A 23815-nucleotide genomic window follows, 5' to 3' on the forward strand; every position below is an offset into this window, starting at 1 on the left:
GGATGGTGCTGAATGGTGAGGTAACACTGTAGCATGACTTTCGGAATATACGGGTATTTGTCCATGATATTTAATGCACGTTCATTCGTTACATGTGTATATCACTATTTTTCTTGATTTAAAAAAAAATGATAATATGTTCCGTTAAACTTGAACAGATTACTAGTAATAAATTACGAATCTTGAGTCTTGTTGCACGTCTGACTAAAGTTTATTTGAAATAAACAAATATGCCACCAAAAAAGTAATGTAATTTTTTGATACGATTAACCGGTTAATTGGTCAAATTGTTAACCGATTAGCAATTTTGTAACCGATTGCCATTGAATCCTACAAAACATATGAAATAATAAGAATGGAGTTGGTCCCCCATTTTTTTTTGGGGGGGGGGGGGGGGGGTGCGTGTGATAGATTGAAGTGAAAATAAGGAAGTTAACAGTGTACATGTAATACAAATAAGAATACTACCCCCCCCCCTCCCACTCACCAACAGGTAATGGATTTCTCTGATTTTGATACCCCCCCCCCTTTTTTTGCTAGTAATAAACGATGAGCACTAAGTGCCTGCATATAGATAAATTAAAGCAATATGAGCTGCATTTTTATGATGAATTTTTTTTTTTACTAAAATGACAAAAACATCATGGTTTTTTTAAATTTCTGTTAGCCATATTTGTGGAAAAGGCCGTTAAGATGCCTTATTTGGAGCAAAATTGAATTATTGTTTTATATTCCTTAGAAGAGAAATATTTCCTTTGACAAAAATTAATGATTTTTTCAAATCTCATTTATCATAAAAGTTAAGTTATATGCAGACTTATCATACTAGCAGGTTTTGCAGCAAAATAAAATTAAGTAAGTTTATTTGAGTAACTTTATATAATTTTGTCCGTGCATATTATTGAAAATTAAAGAGAAGTTGGACCAACAGTAATGTTAGTCTTGTCTTATGATCCCCTGCTCCCAATCGAAGAGGAGGGGATCCTGGGACAAGACTAGTTATGTTCGCCATTTATGATCGGGCTCGAGAACCGACCTATCATTTCCACACTGGCGCCAAAAATGTAAATTACCTCTTACTTACCACAGCGTGACAGTCTCTGATTCCTCCCAACCTTGGTGCAGCAGAAAGTGACGGTATACATATTGTGTAGACAGTGATAGTAAGCATTGATTACATACTAACAGCAGGCAACCTACAGTGACAGTATAGTATTGTGTACACCCTTATACTTTGATAGTAAGAATCGAATAGCTGTTGAATACATACTGACAGCAAGCGGCAGAAAGTGACAGTAACAGCGGGAAAATAAGGAGAAAAAGCACTTAACTCTGGCAGTGAGCAGCAGAAAGTAAAAGTAAGCAGTAGACAGTGACAGTAGACAGAGTTAACAGCTAGTAGACAGTAACAGTAAGCAGTAGACAGTGACAGTAAGCAGTAGACAGTGACAGTAAGCAGTAGACAGTGACAGTAGACAGAGTTAACAGTAGACAGTGACAGTAAGCAGTAGACAGTGACAGTAAGCAGTAGACAGTGACAGTAGACAGAGTTAACAGCTAGTAGACAGTAACAGTAAGCAGTAGACAGTGACAGTAAGCAGTAGACAGTGACAGTAGACAGAGTTAACAGGAGACAGTGATAGTAAGCAGTAGACAGTGACAGTAAGCAGGTACATTACAATCACTAGATTAAGCTACGGAGCTATAGTCGTCATCAGGTTGGGCACCCCAATTTGGTGGTTTGAATCCCATTTTTACTGATTTCGTGGTCAAACTGATTGGTATCTATTTAAGCTATCAAATGGGACATTTTTTTGGTATGTGTTTCACTTGCCTGGATGAAGGGAATCAAAATTAAAGAGTCTGAGGAATGAGGCCATTATTGTCATATTTTGAATAAAATTTAATATTTTAGAAGACAGAAATACAATGTTAATTTTAAACACCTGAGTGCTAAACTTGAGATATTTAAACAAATATTCATGAATAAAACATGTCATAGCACTGCCCCGGTGGTAAAATGAAAAATGATGCACTTTTCCTTCAGAAAAACTTTATCTGAAGTGAAATGAAGAGGAAAAATGCATTTGACCAATGAAAATGAGGATCATATGTTTCCGATATTATGATTGATCATTCATCGCCAAGTTTTTTCAATAGTAGTTAAAATAAAAGTGAAAGAAATTATGCTTTTAACATGTTAAATATATTCTATACTAAAAGCTCAGTAGTAGAGCTCCTGATTAGAAATAGAAAGGTTTTATTTATGGTCCAACCATATCGGTCTGTTTTAATTCTGTATTAATTTACTCATTCCATGTTGTCCCCTTCAGATACTGTTGTGACCTTTTTTTTTTATTTTAGTGGATTGTATTCTGTGTAATACAATGTATTATGATATATGTGTCTTTAATTAAAAAATCCCATAGTTAGTAGTGAGTAAATCTTTTTTTCTCCTTTATTTACAGAATGGGAAACCTGTCAAAAATCGTTGATGCCCTTCCTGATCACTATGGGTGTGTGATCTTTACAGGCTTGACTGGCACATTCATCAACTTGTGGATGGGCATCAATGTAGCCAAAGCCAGGAAACAGTATGACGTCCCTGTAAGTAAGCCACTCTTAGATTTTTCATTTTATCTTCAATTTTAGACCCAGCTATTTATCTCTATCTTAATCGAACAAGACTGAATACGAAATTTTTTTCAAAAAGCACTTCTTTTACAAATAAAAGGAACAAATGGACTGGAATTGACACTGTTGTGGTCTGTGTAGCTTGCTATCAGAATTTAGTGGAGATGGAAGCAGTAATGAGTAATGTTGCATCTTTTCAGTATCCTACCATGTACAGTTCAGACAATAAAATGTTTAACTGCATCCAGCGTACTCATCAAAATACGTAAGTACTACTAATAACTCAAGTACCATATCGCAGTCAGATTGTGCTAAACTACTGCATTAAACCACATTTTTAACATGATGACTCTTACCTTATCATAGTGATATGTAATACTAAGATTTTGGGCATAATCCATCTCATCTTTGTAGACTTGAGAACTACCCCATGTTTCTGATGCTTCTGTTTATTGGAGGATTACAGTACCCAGTAAGTCACATGGTTTAAACTCCTTTTTTGTCAAAAAACAAAATAAAATATTAATTCAGTTTCTGGAACTGAAGAATGATGCCACATTTTAAACCATAGAAAAAAAATCATGTTGCATTTATTATGTTGGATTACATGTATTTACAAATTTTAGTGTCCTTTTTCTATAAATCAATTTTTTAACCAGTTAGTGACCTGCAACGTGTTGCATGTTCAACAGCAACATGTGATTAAACCTGTAGTTTGCATTTAATTTAAAGAAGAATTGTTTACATCAGTGTTTTTTATTGTTAAATTATTGAAAAATGATGTACATGTAAATATTACAAATGAAAATCATTCTTTTACTTTTTATTGAATATAAATATGGATTGGTTAACGTTCATTTTGATCATGTGTCGAACCTGTATTTATATGTCACGAAGGTCGCAGATTAATTCCTTTATATTTGTTGGTGAGACATTTTCGTTATGTTACAGAGAACCTCTGCCTGTGCTGGAACTCTCTATAACTTGAGCCGGATTGTCTATGCCAAGGGTTACTACACTGGAGGTAAGAGAAACTCCATCAGCAAGAGCCCTCGTTTCTTCTAACTACTATGCTGAAAAAGAAATTCAATTTTCTTTGCTTAAAAGATTTACTTCAATGGCTGTTTAAAGGCAAATTTATTGATAGAAGTCTAATAGCTAGAAATCATATATATATGTAGATATTTGCCAACAATTGAAATCCTTATAAAAGGACAGCAGGTAGCTTTTTTATAAATACATATACCGTACTTATGTGATACCGGTAGTGGGTTTTCCCATATAAAACAAGTCCACTTTAAAGTTAAAGGGACATGGTCAGGAGTTTGGTCAACTTTGATTTTTTAACTGGGATTTCCAAAGGAAAAAGTTGTTATTTAAATGGTGAAAATGGCGGGCAGGTGGGTTAGCGGATGCCAAGAGGGTACCCTTTAATTGTACAGATAGTTCCTCCTGCAGTTTTCAAAATAGGAATATGTTGTTTTGCAGATCAATTGTACAAACCAGCTATATCAGAGTAGAGATTTAAAGAAAATAAGATTCTTTTAACTTGAGTTACAGTAACATATACTCTTTAAAGACCTGCCTTTTTTAACAGTCTACACTGTGAAGTTTGTGCCAGTTGTTGGTGATTTACCTCGATTCTTCACATTTATTCTGTACATATATAACACTATGAAGTATGTTATTTAACTTTAAGCTTGTTCATTCTGTTCAAAATTTAATGAAGTTAAAACCTGTTAATTTAAATTGCTGCCTCATGTTTCCTGCAGATCCTGAGAAGAGGGGCTGGGGCTCTTTCAGTCTCGTCGCATTGATCGCCATGCTCGGCTGTACAGTGGGCGTCGCCCTCAGACAACTCCGCATCTTTCCACACTGAACCAAGAATGCATGATAGACTCAACTATTGATATGTGCTGTGCATAAATATGTTTCCACAATCATTTTTTAGTTGTTTTTATAGAGAGTCTGGTACACTTCATGAATAAAGTTCAAAAGAGTTCTTGTAATAATATTACACATATACCATGTAAACATGGAGTTATTGGTGCGAAACATAATAAAGGTTGTACATGTACCTTAATATTCTTAATATTTATGTTAGAAAGAACAGCAATACTAATGATATATTCATGTTGGATAGAAAAGAAACTGTTTTGTTTTCATTCTAGTCTTGTTTAGAAAGAACTGCAATATCAGTGCTAGCTGTATTTTTGTGGCTGTACTGTTTTTTTTTTTAAAAAGGTGGGAGATGAAGTGCTTTGCATACAATTGGAATAGATCTTTGGAGAATTTGTCTAAAGTCAAAGAAAAGTATATCTCTGTTTATAGTAGACGGTTTTGAAATCAGAACCATCACTGCACAAGTCTACAAATCAAGTCCTTTATCTATTGGTGCCACAGGTCCACGTGATGATGTCCTTAAGGTAAATATCTGTGGACTCCCTTTGTCTGTAGATACTCAAGAGTGATCTTAAAAATGAAAATCTCAGACACTGGAAAACCCAACGAATGACCAGTGTGTTGAACAGGAACAGATTCATATACCTAGCCTCTCTCGAGAACAACAAGTCTTTCCTAAGGGATCCAACATGTACAAAGGTAAAATGCTGTTTATGATATTATAATCAATTGTAGAGGGTCTTAAAGCCCAATGGGAAACATTTTCGAGAAAAGAGATAAACAAAGAAAACCACTAAAAATCATGACATTTTTGGGTCCATCCAAGCTTTGACGCCTTTTAAATCAGACAACTATAAACGCAGCAGACAGCAACAGTAAACAATGTGTGATACTGACAGCATGCATTGAATACCGGTACATATGGACAGCAAGCATTATACTGTGAAGGCAAGCATTGTGTAGATATTAATGACAGTAAGCATTATACTGTGAAGGCAAGCACTGTGTAGATATTAATGACAGCAAGCATTGAACACATACTAACAGCAAGCAACAAGCAGTGACAGTAAACATTGGGTTGGACACGGACAGAAAGCAATATGAGAATATATACTGACAACAAGAATCAGACAGTGACAGTAAACATTGGGTTGGACACGGACAGCAAGCAATATGAGAATATATACTGACAACAAGAATCAGACAGTGACAGTAAGCATTGGGTTGGACACGGACAGTGAGCAATATGAGAATATATACTGACAACAAGAATCAGACAGTGACAGTAAGCATTGGGTTGGACACGGACAGCGAGCAATATGAGAATACATACTGACAACAAGCAACAGACAGTGACAGTAAGCATTGGGTAGACACGGACAGTAAGCAGGGGATAGTGACAATAACCTCAGAGAAGACAGAAAAAGCATATATGAAACCCTGGCAGTGAGTATCAGAAAGTGAAAGTAAGCATAAACAGAGAGAAAATAGTAGAGTGAGTAAGTGGTAGACAGAATAAGCAGAAGACAGAGTAAGCGGTAGACAAAGGGAGTAAGCGGTTGACGGAGTAAGCAGTAGACATTGACAGGAAGCAGTAGACAGAACAAGCAACTTAGACAAAGGGAGAAAGCGGTTGACAAAGTAAACAGTAGACAGTCAGCAGAAGACAGAGCAAGCAGTAGACAATGACAGTAAGCAGTAGACAGAGCAAGCAGTGGTAGACAGAGTAAGCAGTAGATAAAGAGAAAGTAAGCAGAAGATGGGGTAAGCGGTAGATAAAGGAAGTAAGCAGTTAAAGGAGTAAGCAGTAGACAGTGACAGTAAGCAGTAGACAGAGCAAGCAGTGGTAGACAGAGTAAGCGGTAGACAGAGAGAGTAAGCAGAAGACAGAGAGTAAGTGGCAGTCAGAAAGAGTACAGGTTGGAGGACAGAGTAAGCACTGGTAGACAGAGAGAATAAGTGGTAGACAGAGAGTAAGCAATTGACAGAGAGAGTAAGAGGTAGACAGACAGAGTAAGCACTGGTAGACAGAGAGAGTAAGTGGTATAAGATAGAGTAAGAGGTGGTAGACAGAGAAAGAGTAAGCAGAAGACAGAGTAAGCAGAAGACAGAGAGTTAGCAGTAGACAGTGACAGGAAGCAGTGGATAGTGACAGAAAGCAGTAGACAGAGAGAGTAAGTGTAGACAGAGAGAGTAAGCAGTAGACAGAGAGTAAACAGTAGAGAGAGTAAGTAGTAGACATTGACAGCAATCAGTAGACAGAGCAAGCGATAGACAAAGGGAGTAAGCGGTTGACAGAGTAAGCAGTAGACAGTGACACTAAGCAGTAGACAGAAAGCAGTGGTAGACAAAGAAAGCAGTAGATAGAGAGAGAGTAAGCAGTATACAGAGGAGTAGACAGTAGACAGAGATTAAGTGGCAGTCAGAGAGAGTACAGGGTGGAGGACAGGAGTAAGCAGTGGTGGACAGAGAGAATAAGTGGTAGACAGAGAGTAAGCAGTTGACAGAGAGAGTAAGCAGTAGACAGAGAGAGTAAGCGGTAGACAGAGAGAGTAAGCGGTAGAAGTTAGAGTAAGAGGTGGTAGACAGAGAGAGAGAGAGAGAGTAAGCAGTAGACAGAGTTAGCAGTAGACAGTAAGCAGTAGACAGAGAGAGTAAATGTAGACAGAGAGAGTAAGCGGTAGACAGAGAGTAAGCGGTAGAAGATAGAGTAAGAGGTGGTAGACAGAGAGAGAGAGAATGTAAGCAGTAGACAGAGAGTTAGCAGTAGACGGTAAGCAGTAGACAGAGAGAGTAAGCAGTAGACAGAGAGTAAACGGTAGAGAGAGTAAGCAGTAGACAATGACAGTAAGCAGTAGACAGAGTAAGTGGTAGACAGAGAGAGTAAGTGGTAGACAGAGAGAGTAAGCGGTAGAAGATAGAGTCAGAGGTGGTAGACAGAGAGAGAGAGAGAGAGAGTAAGCAGTAGACAGAGTTAGCAGTAGACAGTAAGCAGTAGACAGAGAGAGTAAATGTAGACAGAGAGAGTAAGCAGTAAACAGAGAGTAAACTGTAGAGAGAGTAAGCAGTAGACAGAGTAAGTGGTAGACAAATGCAGAAGACAGAGAGAGTAAGATTTTGGAAGGCAGGGTTAGTGGTGGTAGACAGAGAGAGTAAGTAAGCGGAAGACAGTGACTGTAAGCAGTAGATCTTGATAGTAAGAGTAGACAGTGACAATAAGCAGTAGACAGTGACTGTAAGCAGTAGACAGTGACTGTAAGCAGTAGACAGTGACTGTAAGCAGTAGACATTGACAGTAAGCACTGTGTAGACAATGAAAGAAGTAGACAGTGACAGTTAACAGTAGCAATTTAGCCGCACATAAACAATAAACAGTCCAACAGGCAGTGATATTAAATATACTTTTAAAAATAGTTTTAACCCCGTCTAAATTATTGAATCTCGTTGTGCGTTTGAGATGGAGAGGGGGGTGGGGGTCGAATTGTAATGGGGCAAATTACTGTAGCTACTTCCGGTTCAATAAGAGGGTTCACTTACCTCGTGTGTCCTTGGAAAGCTGCGAAACAATAATACTAATTTATAATCATGTAAGTATTCTTATTGTCATAATTGTATCAAGCATTATTTAAAATTTTATTTAGTCGCAGCTTCTGTTGTTTTTAATGTTTTTTGTGGACACGCCCCCATCTTAACACTTTAGCCTATTGTTTGATGTAAAAAAGAAAGTAGACAAATTCTTCTGAATTTTTAATGCCTTTAATAATAATTAAATTGACCATAATGCATTTGTTCATTCTACATGTACTTAGGCACCACAATGATATGAGCACGAAGAAATGCCAAAGTTTTACCGATGCCAATAATCTGATAATTAACTGAGCTGATGACCTTCATTTCTGGGAAGCTTATCCTAGAGTCATTGATTTCCGATGATCTAACACAAAACACTTCCCCTAATGATTTGTTTTCTTTGGTCAACTATAAAATATCAGTTTTAGCCTTTAATATAGCATCGAAAATCGCTGATACTTAAATGAAAGTTAGTTGTCATCAGGTTGCCAGGACCAACAGACCCAGCACCCATTTGATGGTTTGACTCCTATTTGGTGGTCAGCCCCCTGAATCAGTATACCTGTTTTACCTACCAAATGGAACTCATTTTTCATTTGTGTTTCACTTGCCTGGATGATGGAATTAAAAAAAAAAGAGTTTGAGGAATAAAGCCATATATCATATTTTGAATAAAATTAATCTTTAAAATTTTGAAGACAAGCTAACACATTGTTTATTAGTGACACCCGGGATGCATTTTATTTCAATTTTTTTTTAAACACAGAGTGTAAAATTGAGAATTTTTTAAACAGAGGTTTTATGAAGTTAACATGTCAGAATATGTACTTGCCCAGGTAGTAAATGTGATGCATTTTTTCTTAAAGAAAATGTAATCTGATTGAGATGAATGAAAAATGCATTCGACGAATGAAAATGAGCATTATATATATGTTTCTGATAGTATGATTTAATCAACAAAACTCAGTAAGGAAAATGAAGTTGTTTTGGGGTTAACTCATGCCACAAAAATTGACTATCAGAAACATATGACTACTAGTATCAGAAATGTGATGGCACAGTATATATAAAAGCTGTGTCTTTCTACATTTCTATAAAGTAAAAGTAAGGGCGGTAACGGACCCTCAACACTGGATATTTGGCCTTAAAAGCTCAGTAGTAGAGCTGATTAGAAATAGAAAGGTTACATTTCTGATCCAACCATCTTAATCTATTTTAATTCTCTATGGGTTGAGATGGTTGAATATTGTGACTCTTTTCAATAGATTCAAATTTGTATCATGTGCAAATAATATAGGATATTTGTGTCTTTCATTAATTAATCCATAAAATCCCACAGTAAGTAGTGAGTAAATCTTTTTTTCTCCTTTATTTACAGAATGGGAAACCTGTCAAAAATCGTTGATGCCCTTCCTGATCACTATGGGTGTGTGATCTTTACGGGCGTGGCGAGCACATTTGTCAACATGTGGATGGGCATCAATGTAGCCAAAGCCAGAAAACAGTATGAAATCCCTGTAAGTACACCACTAGGGAAAAAAAATCCTATTTGCAAAGAGCTGCAAGTTTAATTTCACCGTGTCAGGTCTAACTTTATAATAAAAAAAATCATCCCACTGCTTTATTTTTAGAATGTTGCTAATTTCGTGTTTTTCAGTCCCTATCCTGGTAACAAATCATTGAGAGGTCTGCTTACTTACTGAATGTATTTAAGACACAGTTGTTTATTTCTTTCTTATATATAGTTAAACGAGACTGAAAAAACTGTTCTTGATTGCTCGAAACAATAATCTTTTTTAGTAGCACTACTTTTACAATTTAAGTAAGGAATACATGAACTGGAATTGAGAGTGTTTTGGTCTGTGTAGCTTGCTATCATAATTTAGTGGAGATGGAAGCAGTAATGAGTTAATATGTTGCATCTTTTCAGTATCCTACCATGTATAGCTCAGACAATAAAATGTTTAACTGCATCCAGCGAGCTCATCAAAATACGTAAGTAGTACTAATTACTCAAGTACCATATCACAGTCAACTTGTGCTGAACAACTGCATTACAACACATTTTCAACATGATGATATGCTTAAAATACTTGGATTTGGGGCAGATTCCATTCAGTGTATTGTGTGTGAAGAAAGCAAAAGAATAATAGACACATTGCCTTTGGTGATATACCGTTATATATGGTTTTCTCATCTTTGTAGACTTGAGAACTATCCCCAGTTTCTGATGCTTCTGTTTATTGGAGGATTACAGTACCCTGTAGGTCACATGGTTTTACTTTCTCTTTTTTTAAATAAAAAAGATATGCTACATTTTAAACCATTGAAAAATGTCACATTTATGTTTACAATTTTAATTAGTGTTGTTTTCCATGATAAAACTATAAATCAATTTCTTTTATAAGTGACCTGCAATTTGTTGCACGTTAAACAGCAACATGTGATTGAATCTTTAGATTGCATTTAATTTTTTTTTTAAATTACACTATAACATTAATGAATTTTATTGTACAATGATTGAAAAATGATGTAAATATAACAAATGACAAATCATTCTTTAAGTTTAATGGGATATAAACTTGGATTAGTACATGATCAAAATTGATCGTAAGACAACCCATTACCCATGAAAGTCACTGATTGATTCCTGTGTATTTGTTGATGAGAGATTTTGTTGTATGTAACAGAGGACCTCCGCCTGTGCCGGAACTCTTTATCAATTGAGCCGGATTTTCTTTGCCAAGGGCTACTACACTGGAGGTAAGATAAATTCATTTCTAATTCTGATAACCTAATAATCACTGTGGCGATTACCTTTTACACACTTAATTTCATTATGATTTCAACTATCCTCCACCCTTTTTTTAAAAAATTCTTTATAAATAAAACTTTAATTTTGGAGGCAAAAAATGCATTATACTGCATATAGTCATTTGATGAAAGTAATGGCTGATATTTTAATTTAATTTGCGTCTTTATGTTTCCTTCAGAGCCAGAAAAGAGGCGCTGGGGCTCATTCGGTTACATCGGGTTGATCACCATGCTCGGCTGTACAGTGGGCGTCGCCCTCAGACAACTCCGTGTCTTCCCACACTGAACCAAGAGTGCGTGATAGACTCAACTATTGACATGTGCTGTGCATAACTGTATGAACACATTAGATTTTTGGCTGTTTTAATTTGTAGAGTGTCTGGTACCATTTCATGAACAATTTTCATAAGAGATTTTGTAATCAAATTACACTTATACATGAAATTATTGGTGCAAGCATAATTAAGGTTGTACATGTACCTTAAAGTCATTAAACTTAACAAGTATACTTAAAGTTTACGTTAAGAAAGAACAGTTATAATGATATATATATATATATGTGTCGGATTAAAATTTTTTTTTTTTTATCATTCTAGTCTCGTTTAGAAAGAACAGCAAAATCAGTGCTATATATTTCTGGCTAGACTTGCAACGGTAGTGAGGCAACACGTAGAAGTTTATGTTGTTGCAACTGTTTTCCTGTACAGTTCTTTGAGATAAGATTATACATAGTATCATAGTATTTATAAGTCAAGTGCACACAAATAAAAATAAACAACGTTTTCATATTGATGTGTCTTGTGTCTATTTAAAACTGTTCCATCTACCGGTATTCTCTACCAACCTGTTCAATACAAAGAATATGTAAGTACATGTACAATGTAACAGGATGTGGCTATGTTTACTGTTAGATTGGTCGGGCTGTGGCTATGTTTACTGTTAGATTGGTCGGGCTGTGGCTATGTTTACTGTTAGATTGGTTGGGCTGTGGACTGGTAGAGCACCTGGCAATTGACACAGATTTTTGTAACCTCGACTTTTCCTTCCCTATCATAAACAATCCTACTGAACCCATAAAAAAGAATAATGGATTAGACTACTAGTACCTGATTAGCGTTGCTATATAAACCATGTGATATTGCCCAAGGTAGCTTATACATGTACTTCCTTTACAGACCTTTGAAGCTACCGGACAGAAAACTGCTCGTAATGCAGGACCCCATGGTTTAATTTGCAATCCATTTCGGGTTAAATTCTGAAGTTACTTAATGTGTGGATATAATTATTAAATACTTCATTAACCCTGCCCTTCCCTTTTTTTGATAAACTGGGTTGTTTTTGTCCTTGCGGCGGGAGTGGGGACATGGAAATGCCGTGCGTCTGTCTGTGTTTCCGTCCGTCACTTTTTTGTAAGCGCTCTCATGCCTACAAATTTTGACGGATTTTCATTAAATTTATACCAAATGTTTATACCACTATTACCTTGGTCAAGTTCAAAAATCAGCATTGGTCGATACTTTTTGTTGGAGTTATGGGATTTTGACCACAATAATGACTCCGTTTTATCCAAAAATTGACCTTGTAAGCGCTCTCATGCCAACAAATTTTGACGGATTTACATGAAATTTATAACAAATGTTAATACCACTAATACCTTGGTCAAGTTCCTAAATCAGCCTTGGTCGATACTAGTATAATGCTTGACCAGCGGGGGACCCAGGAATTCTATTCTTGTTCAGTATACAATTATGCTTAATGCTTTGCTCATTTTATCCAAATTTTTTATAATAGTTGTTTATTATGATTGTCCTTCTACCAAAAATTTCATCAGTAGCGGAATGCAGTGGCTGCTGAGACCAGACACTTCAGTTCTTATTCCTGACATAAACAAGAAATACTTCAGTACTATTTTCTGACATAGATAAACATAAAATACAGTAACTTTAGTACGAATTCAAGATATATATAAACAAGAGATACTTTAGTTATAATTCCTGACAAAGATACACATGAGATGTCAAGACATAGATAAATGCGCGATACTTCAGTACGATTTGCAGAGATAGATACACATGATATACAGGTACTTTAGCACTAATTCCTGTTAAAGATAAACAGGAAGTACTTTTTCCTGCCATGATAAACATGAGATATTTCAGTTCTAATTCCTGACAAAGATAGACATGAGAAAATTCAGTACTTATTCCTGACATGATTAATATATTATGAGATACTTCATTTCTTATTCGTGACATAGATAAACAAGAAATACTTCAATAGCAATTACTTACATAGGTAAACAGGTATATTTGAATTGCATTTTAACTTACAATTTAATAAAGTTAAAAATTCCAAGGTTCAGATTCAATATTTGAGAATTTCATTATGAGTATTGAGTATATTATGATACAGTATATACAGTGAATACAAAAATATTTATAATAAAACAACAACAAAGGCATTTCTATAGATGCAGTCTTGGATAAAATATGTACATGCAGGTACATGAATAACAAATTACTAAAATAGAAGATATATTCGTTGAGGTTTAATGTTTATTACAGTTATCAACAAAATGCTCTTTTATTTTTATAAATATCACTCATCACTTATGAAAACTTCTGTCTCTATGGCATACATATGTGTATTAAAAAGGTCTTGGACAGAATAATATGTATAATTTTCACTATAAAAATAAAACCACAGATATCTATAGGTATCCTGAAGTAGCAAGTATCCTGAGTCACACTGCAGAACTATACATGTATAAGGAATCTGTCACAGATTTGTTCTTTATACACTTTATAAACCTGCACTGTTAAAATAAAGCAGCACCTGGGTTTTTGCAACATTTTGAATTTTTAATTAACACCTTATCAATTTCAAACTTGATATCTTGTAAGTATTTCCCTGTTCATACAGAAAATTGCATGAGAGTTTGAGTATTTAGAAAGGAGTGAATAAAAATATTGAAAATATATGATACATGAGAGGAAAAATAATTCATCTCCATTAAGATTATTGTCATAATTATGTATAAAACCAACACAAATTTGTTAAAAGGAATCATTAAACATGATACAAATAAAAGGTAATATTAAGATAACAGATAATCTATAATTTCTTGGTTATATTGCAAACATATAAAATTGCAAACATTTCATTATTTTCAGCACTTGCCATCACATGCTGTATAGTGCACAGATTGTTAGCGATGGTTCCAAAGGCGGGTTCAGCAGGTGTTCGTGAGTGCTCGCCAAAATTTGTATTATAGGTATAGGGAACTTTTGCGAGCGCTCACGGGCACCCACTCTGCTGAACACGCCTCAGCTGATACTATACGTAAAACAAATAACAGATCATTACTTCATAGTTTTAAATAAAATTAAATCAATACAATAAAACACATTAATACAAAAGTTCTTAATAATTTCAGACAAAAATTTTTTCAAGACCTTGAATAGTTTAGGGACTACAAAACTGACATGTAGAGAGTACTTTGAGTATTTTTTATGAAAAAAAAGAAAAAAATTTCAATCAAAATAACCTTTTACCTAAACTAAAATAATTCACTTGTTCATATAATGTGGGCTTGATAAAGAAATAGAAAAAATGAGTTAAGGAGTATTAACATAATTCTTTTTTTCCCCTAATATTATGTCTGATAACCATTCAAAAGAGTATTCAAATATCAATATCAATCAAATTATAACAATATGAATCAAATAACAACTAAATCTCAACCCTCAATAAAATTTTCCTCATCAAAAAGTAGACTACTCCGAAATCTTAATGTTATAGGTCTACCATTCAATTCTTCCTCAACTTCACGTTGTTATAATAAGGCAAGGATCTCTCTCTGGCGCCCTCTACAGAGAAAGGAGGGACGTAACCAATCAGGGTCTTGGCCTTATCATATCGCACGTAAAATTTCCTTGTGGAGAAAATAATTCCTGATAAACTGAGAGGAAAAGAAAATCGTTTAAATGGTGATATTAAAAGACAAACTGTTTCTACCAGGAAACAGATACAAAACACGATGGACAGAGGCACATAATAGGAGGTCATCTGGAACCCCCTGCTCTCTAGATATGGTCGACTGAGGGCCTGAATAGACTGGGGGGGCGTGTCATCCATGATGAACATTCTCTCATTTCCAAAGCTTGGATTGTTGTACATGGTCTTCAGACAACATACAAAGCCCCAGGCAACATTGCCAGCATAAGCATAGGCCTCAAGATTCTCTCCATTACCCATTCTTATAAAGCTGCCATTGTTATCCTCAGCGTATTGTAACATCATGGCGATCAGTTTGTCCCCTTCTCCATACATTGTAGGTGGTAACAATGACACCGTTCTTAATTTCTTGCCTGGAAAACAAGAAAATTAATGCATCCTTTTTCAAAGTTACGGTACAAAGTAACAAGAACTCAAGATAAACACTGGAAACCCTGTTTTATTTGACAAAGTTTTTTTCAAAGTTTAAAAGTACAACGAAAAAATTTACTGGTATCTTACAGCTAAGCAGGTTATGTATTTTAGTATGTTTAACTAGTTAAATTCATGTTAGGTGACAGTGTATATAGTAATGAATCAACAAAGTTATAGCAGAACTGACCATTTGCTAATGGAGTTTGATCAGCCTTCAGAACCTGCTGTTCAGCCACTCGCTTCGTTCCCCCATAATCCCTGAACAGAAGTGGACGGACATCTTTGAGATCTGTTTCACTGCCTCCCTGGCAGTTAAAGTATCCCTGTACAGTGCCGATTGACGAGCAGTAGATCAGACTGGGCACGTCCTCCTCCACACACGCCGCTATCACATTAGCTGTGCCTAAAATCATACATCAGATGAAAGGAATAATGATGCATTAGGAGTCAGGAGAGCTGTTAACCAACTTTTATTTGTGTCCCATAAATGTTTGCAATAGTCATTAGAGTGTCGTTATCACAAATATTTCTCGCTGCAAATCAGTCCTGAAATACCCCTGTTACATGTATAAATCGATAATTTTTTAGATAACTTACATGTTATTCATGAAAATGAGTTGTGGCAAAGCACTTCATGTCCAGTAAATCACAAAATAAAGTTGTTTTGAATAAAAGCTGGTTAACAGTATAGAGACTGAAGATATCAGTAAAAATAGAACCTGACTAAAAAGATTTAATGCCAATTTTATCTATTTCTTTCCATTGTATGCTAATACCTCCTTCCTATCATAGACCCCATTTTTTAAATTTTATTGGCAGGAAGCATGACATAATTAGGTCACCCACGTACCTCATCATAGTTCTATTGTCATTTCAATGACACAAAATTAACCTCCAGGGAAGCCAGCATCAGGAGTGTGAGACCCAGTTAAAACTTTCAGTTCTATAAACTATTATTGTGAGTAGGAGACCCCGTAATCATTCACTTGTACCTACCCTTCATGAGTAGGAGACCCCGTAATCATTCACTTGAACCTACCCTTCATGAGTAGGAGACCCCGTAATCATTCACTAGAACCTACCCTTCACATTCACTTCCTGTAGGAGTAGGAGACCCCGTAATCATTCACTTGTACCTACCCTTCACATTCACTTCCTGTAGGAGTAGGAGACCCCGTAATCATTCACTTGAACCTACCCTTCATGAGTAGGAGACCCCGTAATCATTCACTTGTACCTACCCTTCATGAGTAGGAGACCCCGTAATCATTCACTTGTACCTACCCTTCACATTCACTTCCTGTAGGAGCTTCTTGTCCGGCTGAAATCTCGCATCTATTGCTGAAGCCAAGTGAAGCACAGCGGAGGCATTATGAAAAGCCTTTCTCAGAGATTCAGTATCTCCTAGGTTCCCCGTGTAAGTTATTACATCGAGCCTTGGTGTGTAATCTACAAATGAGTCCGTCATATACTGAAAATCAAATATCCATTGTTATACACTCATGCATTAGCATGCATTTTATTTAACATAATAAGCTTCTAATCACTGAAATGAAACTTATTTTCCAGCTTCAAGATCATACAAATAATTAAATGACATTGCATAATTTATATACACTCTGCTTTTTAACGACATTGTAAAACATTAGTCAAGTCTATATATACAGTAAACACATATACTGTCATGCATTATAAGAAAACATTCATAAAATCAATATACATTTTTTAAAGTTTATACCAAGAGATCTGCTGAATGGAATCAGGTCAAACACTCTAATTTCTGTCACCCAGGGGGCGCTCAGCTGAAGATGCTGGATGACGTGCTGACCCAGAAACCCAGCGCCCCCAGTCACCGTCACTGTACACATATCCTTTCACCGTCAGGGAGACCCTGACTTCAGGGGAGTATTACACTGCTGGGACACTGCTCTGTCATTTTGCTTCTTCAGATCAATCTCCTGTAAACATGTAAGATGCTGCATGTTCATGTCAGAAAAACACATGTAATATCATAGGTACATCTAGAAACATACTAGAAAACTGACCAGTCAGGAAGGGCCCCGCTATGACAATTAATATAGAGAAGTGAAAAAAACTTTGAATTCCATCCTCTTTATATTAACAATGATGAAAAATAAATGCCCGGCATTAGATGTAAAGAACTGCAATATATATAAGGTGGCAAAAAAAAAAATGAAAATTATAAGTAACAACTGTATTTTTTAAATTTCAAGATAATTCCTGAATGTCCAAAAACTCTAAATAGTAACCTTGTATCTGCATAAAACAGGGATAACCTCATGTCTTATAAAAAACATAGGTAATCACAGATTACAAAGCTCACCGAGACGAGACATCACCCTTATGAGATTTCACCTTTATGAGACCATCTTTATCATATTAAATGAAAATCATACTTTATGATCCTGGATATTCATGGATTCTGTTTTGACACAATATCGTATATCATCTGTTAAATTGTATGATAATCATATGTTTATATGTTAATCAATACAATAATATAAAATTAAATATTGCATCCAATCATATTTACAACATATATCATATAATACAATAAAATACCATAATAAACAATGATGAGATATGATATTGTAACGTATGATATGACATTGTATTGTGTTATACGTTATTGTATTTGATCAAATATTACAATATCATAATATATAAAACAATATTCTATAGTATTATATTACAATATCATATTACATAATACATCATAACATTGAAACATATGATATCATATTGTATAATATAGTATGATATTGTATGATACTGTGTCATTTTTGATACATAATATGATATTGTATCATATGATACAATATAATTTGATACAACATTGTATCATATCAAATGATACAATTTTATGTGATAAAGTAAAATATTATATAATACAATATTATATTATACATATGGTATCATATGATACAATAATTATATTTTACAATATCATACAATACAATTTCATGTGATGTGATAATATATCATATTATAAACCAATATCGTATTATACAATATCGTATGATACGATATTATATAATATAACAGTATCATATTATACAATTTCATGTGAATATATAATTCTCTTTTACAGAAACTAATATCATATTATGCAAAATCGTATGATACAATATTATAGAATATACAATATAGTATCAATATACAATATTATATTTTGCAATATCTGATGTAATAGTATCATGTGATTAGATAATAAATTATTAATACAATATAATATTATACAATATTGTATCATAATATACAATACTATACATAACGATATCATGATACAATATCATTACATAAAATATCAAAAAAAATTATACAAAATCATATCGTATCATATAACTTTTTATAATATTACATATGATATCATATTGTATCATATTAAACAATATTGTTTCATACCATACAATACTATATCATAGGAATCATGTTATATCATTTATCAACAAACACATCTATCTATCGAGCAGGTTTGAGTGAGGTAGGAGATTTCTTTAGCATCCTTGATAATGGAGATCAAGCTCTGCATCTGAAGCAAACACTGCGTTTCATTTATAATATAGTTAAATCAACTATGCAAGCTATCATCTATAAAACATGTGACCTGTTCCAAAAAAACTAAACATCATCCAGCATCCGAAACCAATGGCTCAGATTCAGCATTCAAGCCTGTCAGGTGCATCAGTATACATAAGACCCATCTCCATGCAAGTTTGGTGAAGTTCAGACCAGTAATAACTAAGATATCATCATCAGAGGGCACTAGCAATTAAAACCTTAACCTGCTCCAGCATCTGCAACCTATGGCTCAGATTCAACATCCATGCCTGTCAGGTGCATCTGTATCATAAGACACACCATCCATTCAAGTTTGGTGAAGTTAGGACCTGTAATAACTAAGATATATTTTTTAGCATCCTTGATAATGGAGATCAAGCTCTGCATCTGAAGCTTCCTCTGTGATTCATTCATACTACAGTTTAATCAACTATGCAAGTTTGAAAAAGTACTATTATCTATTTAACATGTGACCTGTTCCAAAAAACTTAACCATATCCAGCATCTGAAACCTATGGCTCAGATTCAGCATTCAAACCTGTCAGGTGCATTAGTATCATAAGACGCACCATCCATGGAAGTCTGGTGAAGTTAGGACAAGTATTAACTAAGATATAATCATCAGAGGGCACCAGTGTTTCAGAAACTTTAACCAGCTCTAAAAACCTTAACCTCCTTCAGCATCCGAAAAGTATGGCTCAGATTCAGCATTCAAGCCTGTCTGGTGCATCAGTATCATAAGACACACCATCCATGGAAGTCTGGTGAAGCACGGACCAGCAGTATCTAAGATATAATCATCAGAGGGCACCTGCAACAAAAACTTTAACCAGCTCTAAAAACCTTAACCTCCTCCAGCATCCGAAACCTATAGCTCAGATTCAGCACCCAAGCCTGCCTGGTGAATCAGTATCATAAGACACACCATCCATGCAAGTTTGGTGAAGTACGGACCAGCAGTAACTTAGATATTGCTATCAAAGGGCACCTGCAACAAAAACTTTAACCAGCTCCAAAAACCTTAACCTCCTCCAGCATCCGAAACCTATAGCTCAGATTCAGCATTCAAGCCTGTCTGGTGCATCAGTATCATAAGACACACCATCCATGCAAGTTTGGTGAAGCACGGACCAGCAGTATCTAAGATATAATCATCAGAGGGCACCTGCAACAAAAACTTTAACCAGCTCTAAAAACCTTAACCTCCTCCAGCATCCGAAACCTATAGCTCAGATTCAGCACCCAAGCCTGCCTGGTGAATCAGTATCATAAGACACACCATCCATGCAAGTTTGGTGAAGTACGGACCAGCAGTAACTTAGATATTGCTATCAAAGGGCACCTGCAACAAAAACTTTAACCAGCTCCAAAAACCTTAACCTCCTCCAGCATCCGAAACCTATAGCTCAGATTCAGCACTCATGCCTGTCTGGTGCATCAGTATCATAAGACACACCATCCATGCAAGTTTGGTGAAGTACGGACCTGCAGTAACTTAGATATTGCTATCAAAGGGCACCTGCAACAAAAACTTTAACCTGGTCCAACAACCTTAACCTCCTCCAGCATCTGAAATTTAGGACTCAGATTCAGCATCCAAGTCTTTCAAGTCCATAAGTAGGTCCAGATGCATCATCCATGCAAGTTTGGTGAAGATAGGACAAGTAATAGCTTAGATACAGGACCTGCAACAAAAACTTTAACCAGGTCCGGACGCCGACGCCGACGCCGAGGGTATAGCATAAGCTCCCCCTGACTTCGTCTCGGTGAGCTAAAAACTAAATTAAATGTGTATTTAAAAAAGATTTAAACAGGTGTTTTATAAAATGAAAGCCTTCAGTGAATGCAGATACATTGTATCACCCAGGGTTGACCTCAACTTCAAAACAAACATCAGTTGCAGACAAAGTTGTTCATTAATCTTCATATGACAGATAGAGATAAGCCTCTAAATTTTCTGCAGCAGGCAAGATAATTAATCCCAGGGGATTAATTGTTCTGCTCTCTCATCCTTTTCTTCTAAACTTAAAATAATTTTTTTTTTCAGAAATGACAGAATGGGGTTATTATCTGATTACCTGTTAAAATTAACAGCATTAAGGCAGAAAAAAATAAAATAAATAATTAAAAAATAAAAAAGTGAAAAGGGATATCTTAATATATATCTTGATTTTAGAATTCAATAAAATTATCATAAATCATTGTGTATGGTATTTTAACCAAAATAAAGTATGAATATTATATTTTAAACCCATATTTCAAAGAATGTACACAATACTACACATCATTCAAAATTGACCTTAACTTCAAAACAAAGTTCATTTGCAGACACAGGCAGTGCAGTAATTAATCTCAATGTGACAGATAAAGATAAAGCTTAGGATTTTCTTCCTGTGGAAGGTTAATTAATCCCAAAGGAAAAATATTGCACAGCCTTCCAAGTATACAGAGATGGTAACATTCTCAGCAGTTTTCTCTCTTTGCCCATTCATTCTTAGGCATAGTTAAGGAATCTACCCCACCACCCCAGCTCCAAACCAGAAGACATAGAGAACCAAACTTAGCATCAAAATATGTATTTCTGCCTACTGAACTACCATACCAAATTTGAACTTGATTGTGCAACCATAAAAAAAGTTATTAGACAAAAACAGGAAATTTGTGGACGGAAGAATGACAGACGGACAGACAGAAGGACGGACAGACAGAGTGATTACTATAGGGCACCCGCAAATCCTTGCGGGGCCCTAATAAATACATGTACATTTGGAGGCACTTCGCATGCCTGATAAAGGTGCTTAGTGTTTTAATGTGTAACATACTGTATCTATATCTTTGGAACAAGATAATGATATTTCCCAGTTCCTTAACAACTTTTGTGTAACTGCCACAGGTGAAATTGACACCCGAGAATACCATTGTCAACCAACACGAAGCGGAAGTTGACGATGGTTTTCCAAGGGTGTCAATTTCAACTGTTACCCCCCCCCCCCCCCCCCCCAACAGGCACTTTTTGTTTTATTATACTGAATGACGTAATTTAATTTTAAAGAAAAATTTACTGCTTTTATTTAGGAATGACGTGAAATCGTATGCGCATAATTTACTCACGTTACAATTTGTTGTGTTACCCGTTGCCAAGTGTGTGGCTAACACTGAGGGTAATAGAACAGATTATAAACTTCAGATTTTAGTATTTAACATAAAAGTATAATTAAATATTATGATATAGGTTAAACTTTTTTTACAGGAGCAAGTGCCTGTATCAAGCATGAAAAGTGGGAGTAAGCATGTTAAGTCTCCCATCAAACATGAGGGCAAACAGAGATTCTCTGTTTTATCATACAAATAACTGAATGACATATCATAAAATACTTCTAATTTAAGTAATGACAGTCCCTGAAATGTTCCACTTTCCGAATTTTCCGTGCGCTCACTGTGTGCATGTTCACTTTGTGCTTACCATTCGTTCAGCATTCAGTCACTCTTCATTCATTTTCATTCGGAACTACAACGTGAATGGATCGGTCTTTGAGAGTATTACAACAAACATGAGGAAAGAACGCTTGCGTAAAGGTACAAGGAACTTACATTTCACACCAGAAACATCATTTTAATCATGATTTAATTTGTAAATTTTAAAGTACACATTCTTGATTATGTCCATAAATAAAAAAGACCTTTTTTTGGGTTTTTTTATGAAATCAACAAAACCGTTGTATGTTTTTTTAACAGTGTAAGTAAACAGTAAATGACTATACTCTGTCCCAAGATATCACTTGAACACGTTGGGACCAATCTCCCAAATGGGATATAATAGCCCGTTTGGGATATAATAGCCCAAATGGGATATATTTTTAAAGTGTTAAAAATAAATATTTTTGATATAAATCCACATTAAAATAGATGAAATACAACACACTAAAGACATATAGAAAAACTTCTTTACCAAAAGTTGTTGCATTTGATCACAGGGGCATCGTATCCGCTCTACACTCTACATAGAGCGGATACGATGCCCCTGTGATTTGATTCACATTAATGCAGATTTATATCAAAAATTTTAAGATCAAAAAAATTTATTTTTTGCATTTTAAATTTATATCCCATTTGGGCTATTATATCCCAAACTGGCTATTATATCCCATTTGGGAGATTGGTCCCAACCTGTAGGACATGTTGAACGTTGACCTCCCTACAGGGTACGTGTATGTATGTACGGGAGGTCAGTCGTGCAGTTTATGTGTTAATTTTTAAACGATATTACAACAAGGATAATCTTCTATTTAGGCTGATAACAATACATATACATGTTTGTTGTTAATTTTAATTATTTGCTATTTTTTCGCCTGATTACCCGCGAAATACAATGTAATGATAACTCCCGATGCACTCCGAACAAATCGTTCATCTTGCGTTCACTATGATCACAGTGCGTTCACCATTCACCTGCGCTCGCGTTTGCGCCCACCGTTCAAAGGGGAAAGTAGAACGTTTTCAGGGACTTTAATTTTAATTTATAAGAATAAAAGGCAAAATATTAAAAGAGAGAAAAAAACCTTATCTGTTTACATCACACCAGCATCACTTCACTTCCGGGCGGTGTCCAGTCAATTGGAACACTTACCACCTCGTACACAGACTGTTCGTATTGTCAACTGGTACACAAACAAAAAGGCACATCAAACACACGGCTTGGTGAAATTTTGTAAATTTTAATATTTTGGTTGATATATAAAGCATTTTTTTTTAACAATGGGGATATTTCAATTCAAGAGGCCTATGGGCCACATCACTTACCTGAGCAGATGTGGAAGGGGTGGCGATTTAGCGTTCCTGTGTTTAATATATGATAACCTAATACAACAACCCATAACAGTGA

General features: G+C 35.3%; 3 protein-coding genes across 5 annotated transcripts; 2 read left to right on the forward strand and 1 right to left on the reverse strand.

Annotated features, from left to right (window-relative positions):
- Positions 1-1028: 1028 nt before the first annotated feature.
- Positions 1029-4577, forward strand: LOC105321516 (glutathione S-transferase 3, mitochondrial). The gene is made up of 6 exons (XM_011419818.4): positions 1029-1358; positions 2469-2607; positions 2835-2899; positions 3049-3106; positions 3586-3658; positions 4407-4577. Exons 2-6 carry the CDS (start codon positions 2470-2472, stop codon positions 4511-4513), a joined length of 441 nt encoding a protein of 146 aa, XP_011418120.3. The 5' UTR covers positions 1029-1358; position 2469; the 3' UTR covers positions 4514-4577.
- A 3435-nt stretch (positions 4578-8012) lies between these two features.
- Positions 8013-11710, forward strand: LOC105321515 (glutathione S-transferase 3, mitochondrial). Its single transcript, XM_066080595.1, has 6 exons — positions 8013-8123; positions 9485-9623; positions 10037-10101; positions 10312-10369; positions 10797-10869; positions 11100-11710. Exons 2-6 carry the CDS (start codon positions 9486-9488, stop codon positions 11204-11206), a joined length of 441 nt encoding a protein of 146 aa, XP_065936667.1. The 5' UTR covers positions 8013-8123; position 9485; the 3' UTR covers positions 11207-11710.
- A 1573-nt stretch (positions 11711-13283) lies between these two features.
- On the reverse strand, positions 13284-23639 carry LOC105321517 (3 beta-hydroxysteroid dehydrogenase/Delta 5-->4-isomerase type 3). 3 transcript variants are annotated; one of them, XM_034481255.2, is made up of 5 exons: positions 23493-23639; positions 17090-17309; positions 16636-16800; positions 15539-15754; positions 13284-15290 (listed from the first exon to the last, which is right to left on the reverse strand). In XM_034481255.2, exons 2-5 carry the CDS (start codon positions 17217-17219, stop codon positions 14731-14733), a joined length of 1071 nt encoding a protein of 356 aa, XP_034337146.2. In that variant the 5' UTR covers positions 17220-17309; positions 23493-23639; the 3' UTR covers positions 13284-14730. The 3 variants fall into 3 exon arrangements, with proteins under 3 accessions (XP_034337146.2, XP_065936668.1, XP_034337148.2); XM_066080596.1 differs by having other exon boundaries at positions 23506-23604; XM_034481257.2 differs by lacking the exon at positions 23493-23639 and adding an exon at positions 22397-22532.
- Between the last annotated feature and the right edge of the window lie 176 nt (positions 23640-23815).

The sequence above is a fragment of the Magallana gigas genome, chromosome 3, assembly GCF_963853765.1.
Source record: "Magallana gigas chromosome 3, xbMagGiga1.1, whole genome shotgun sequence".
Lineage (NCBI taxonomy): Eukaryota > Metazoa > Mollusca > Bivalvia > Ostreida > Ostreidae > Magallana > Magallana gigas.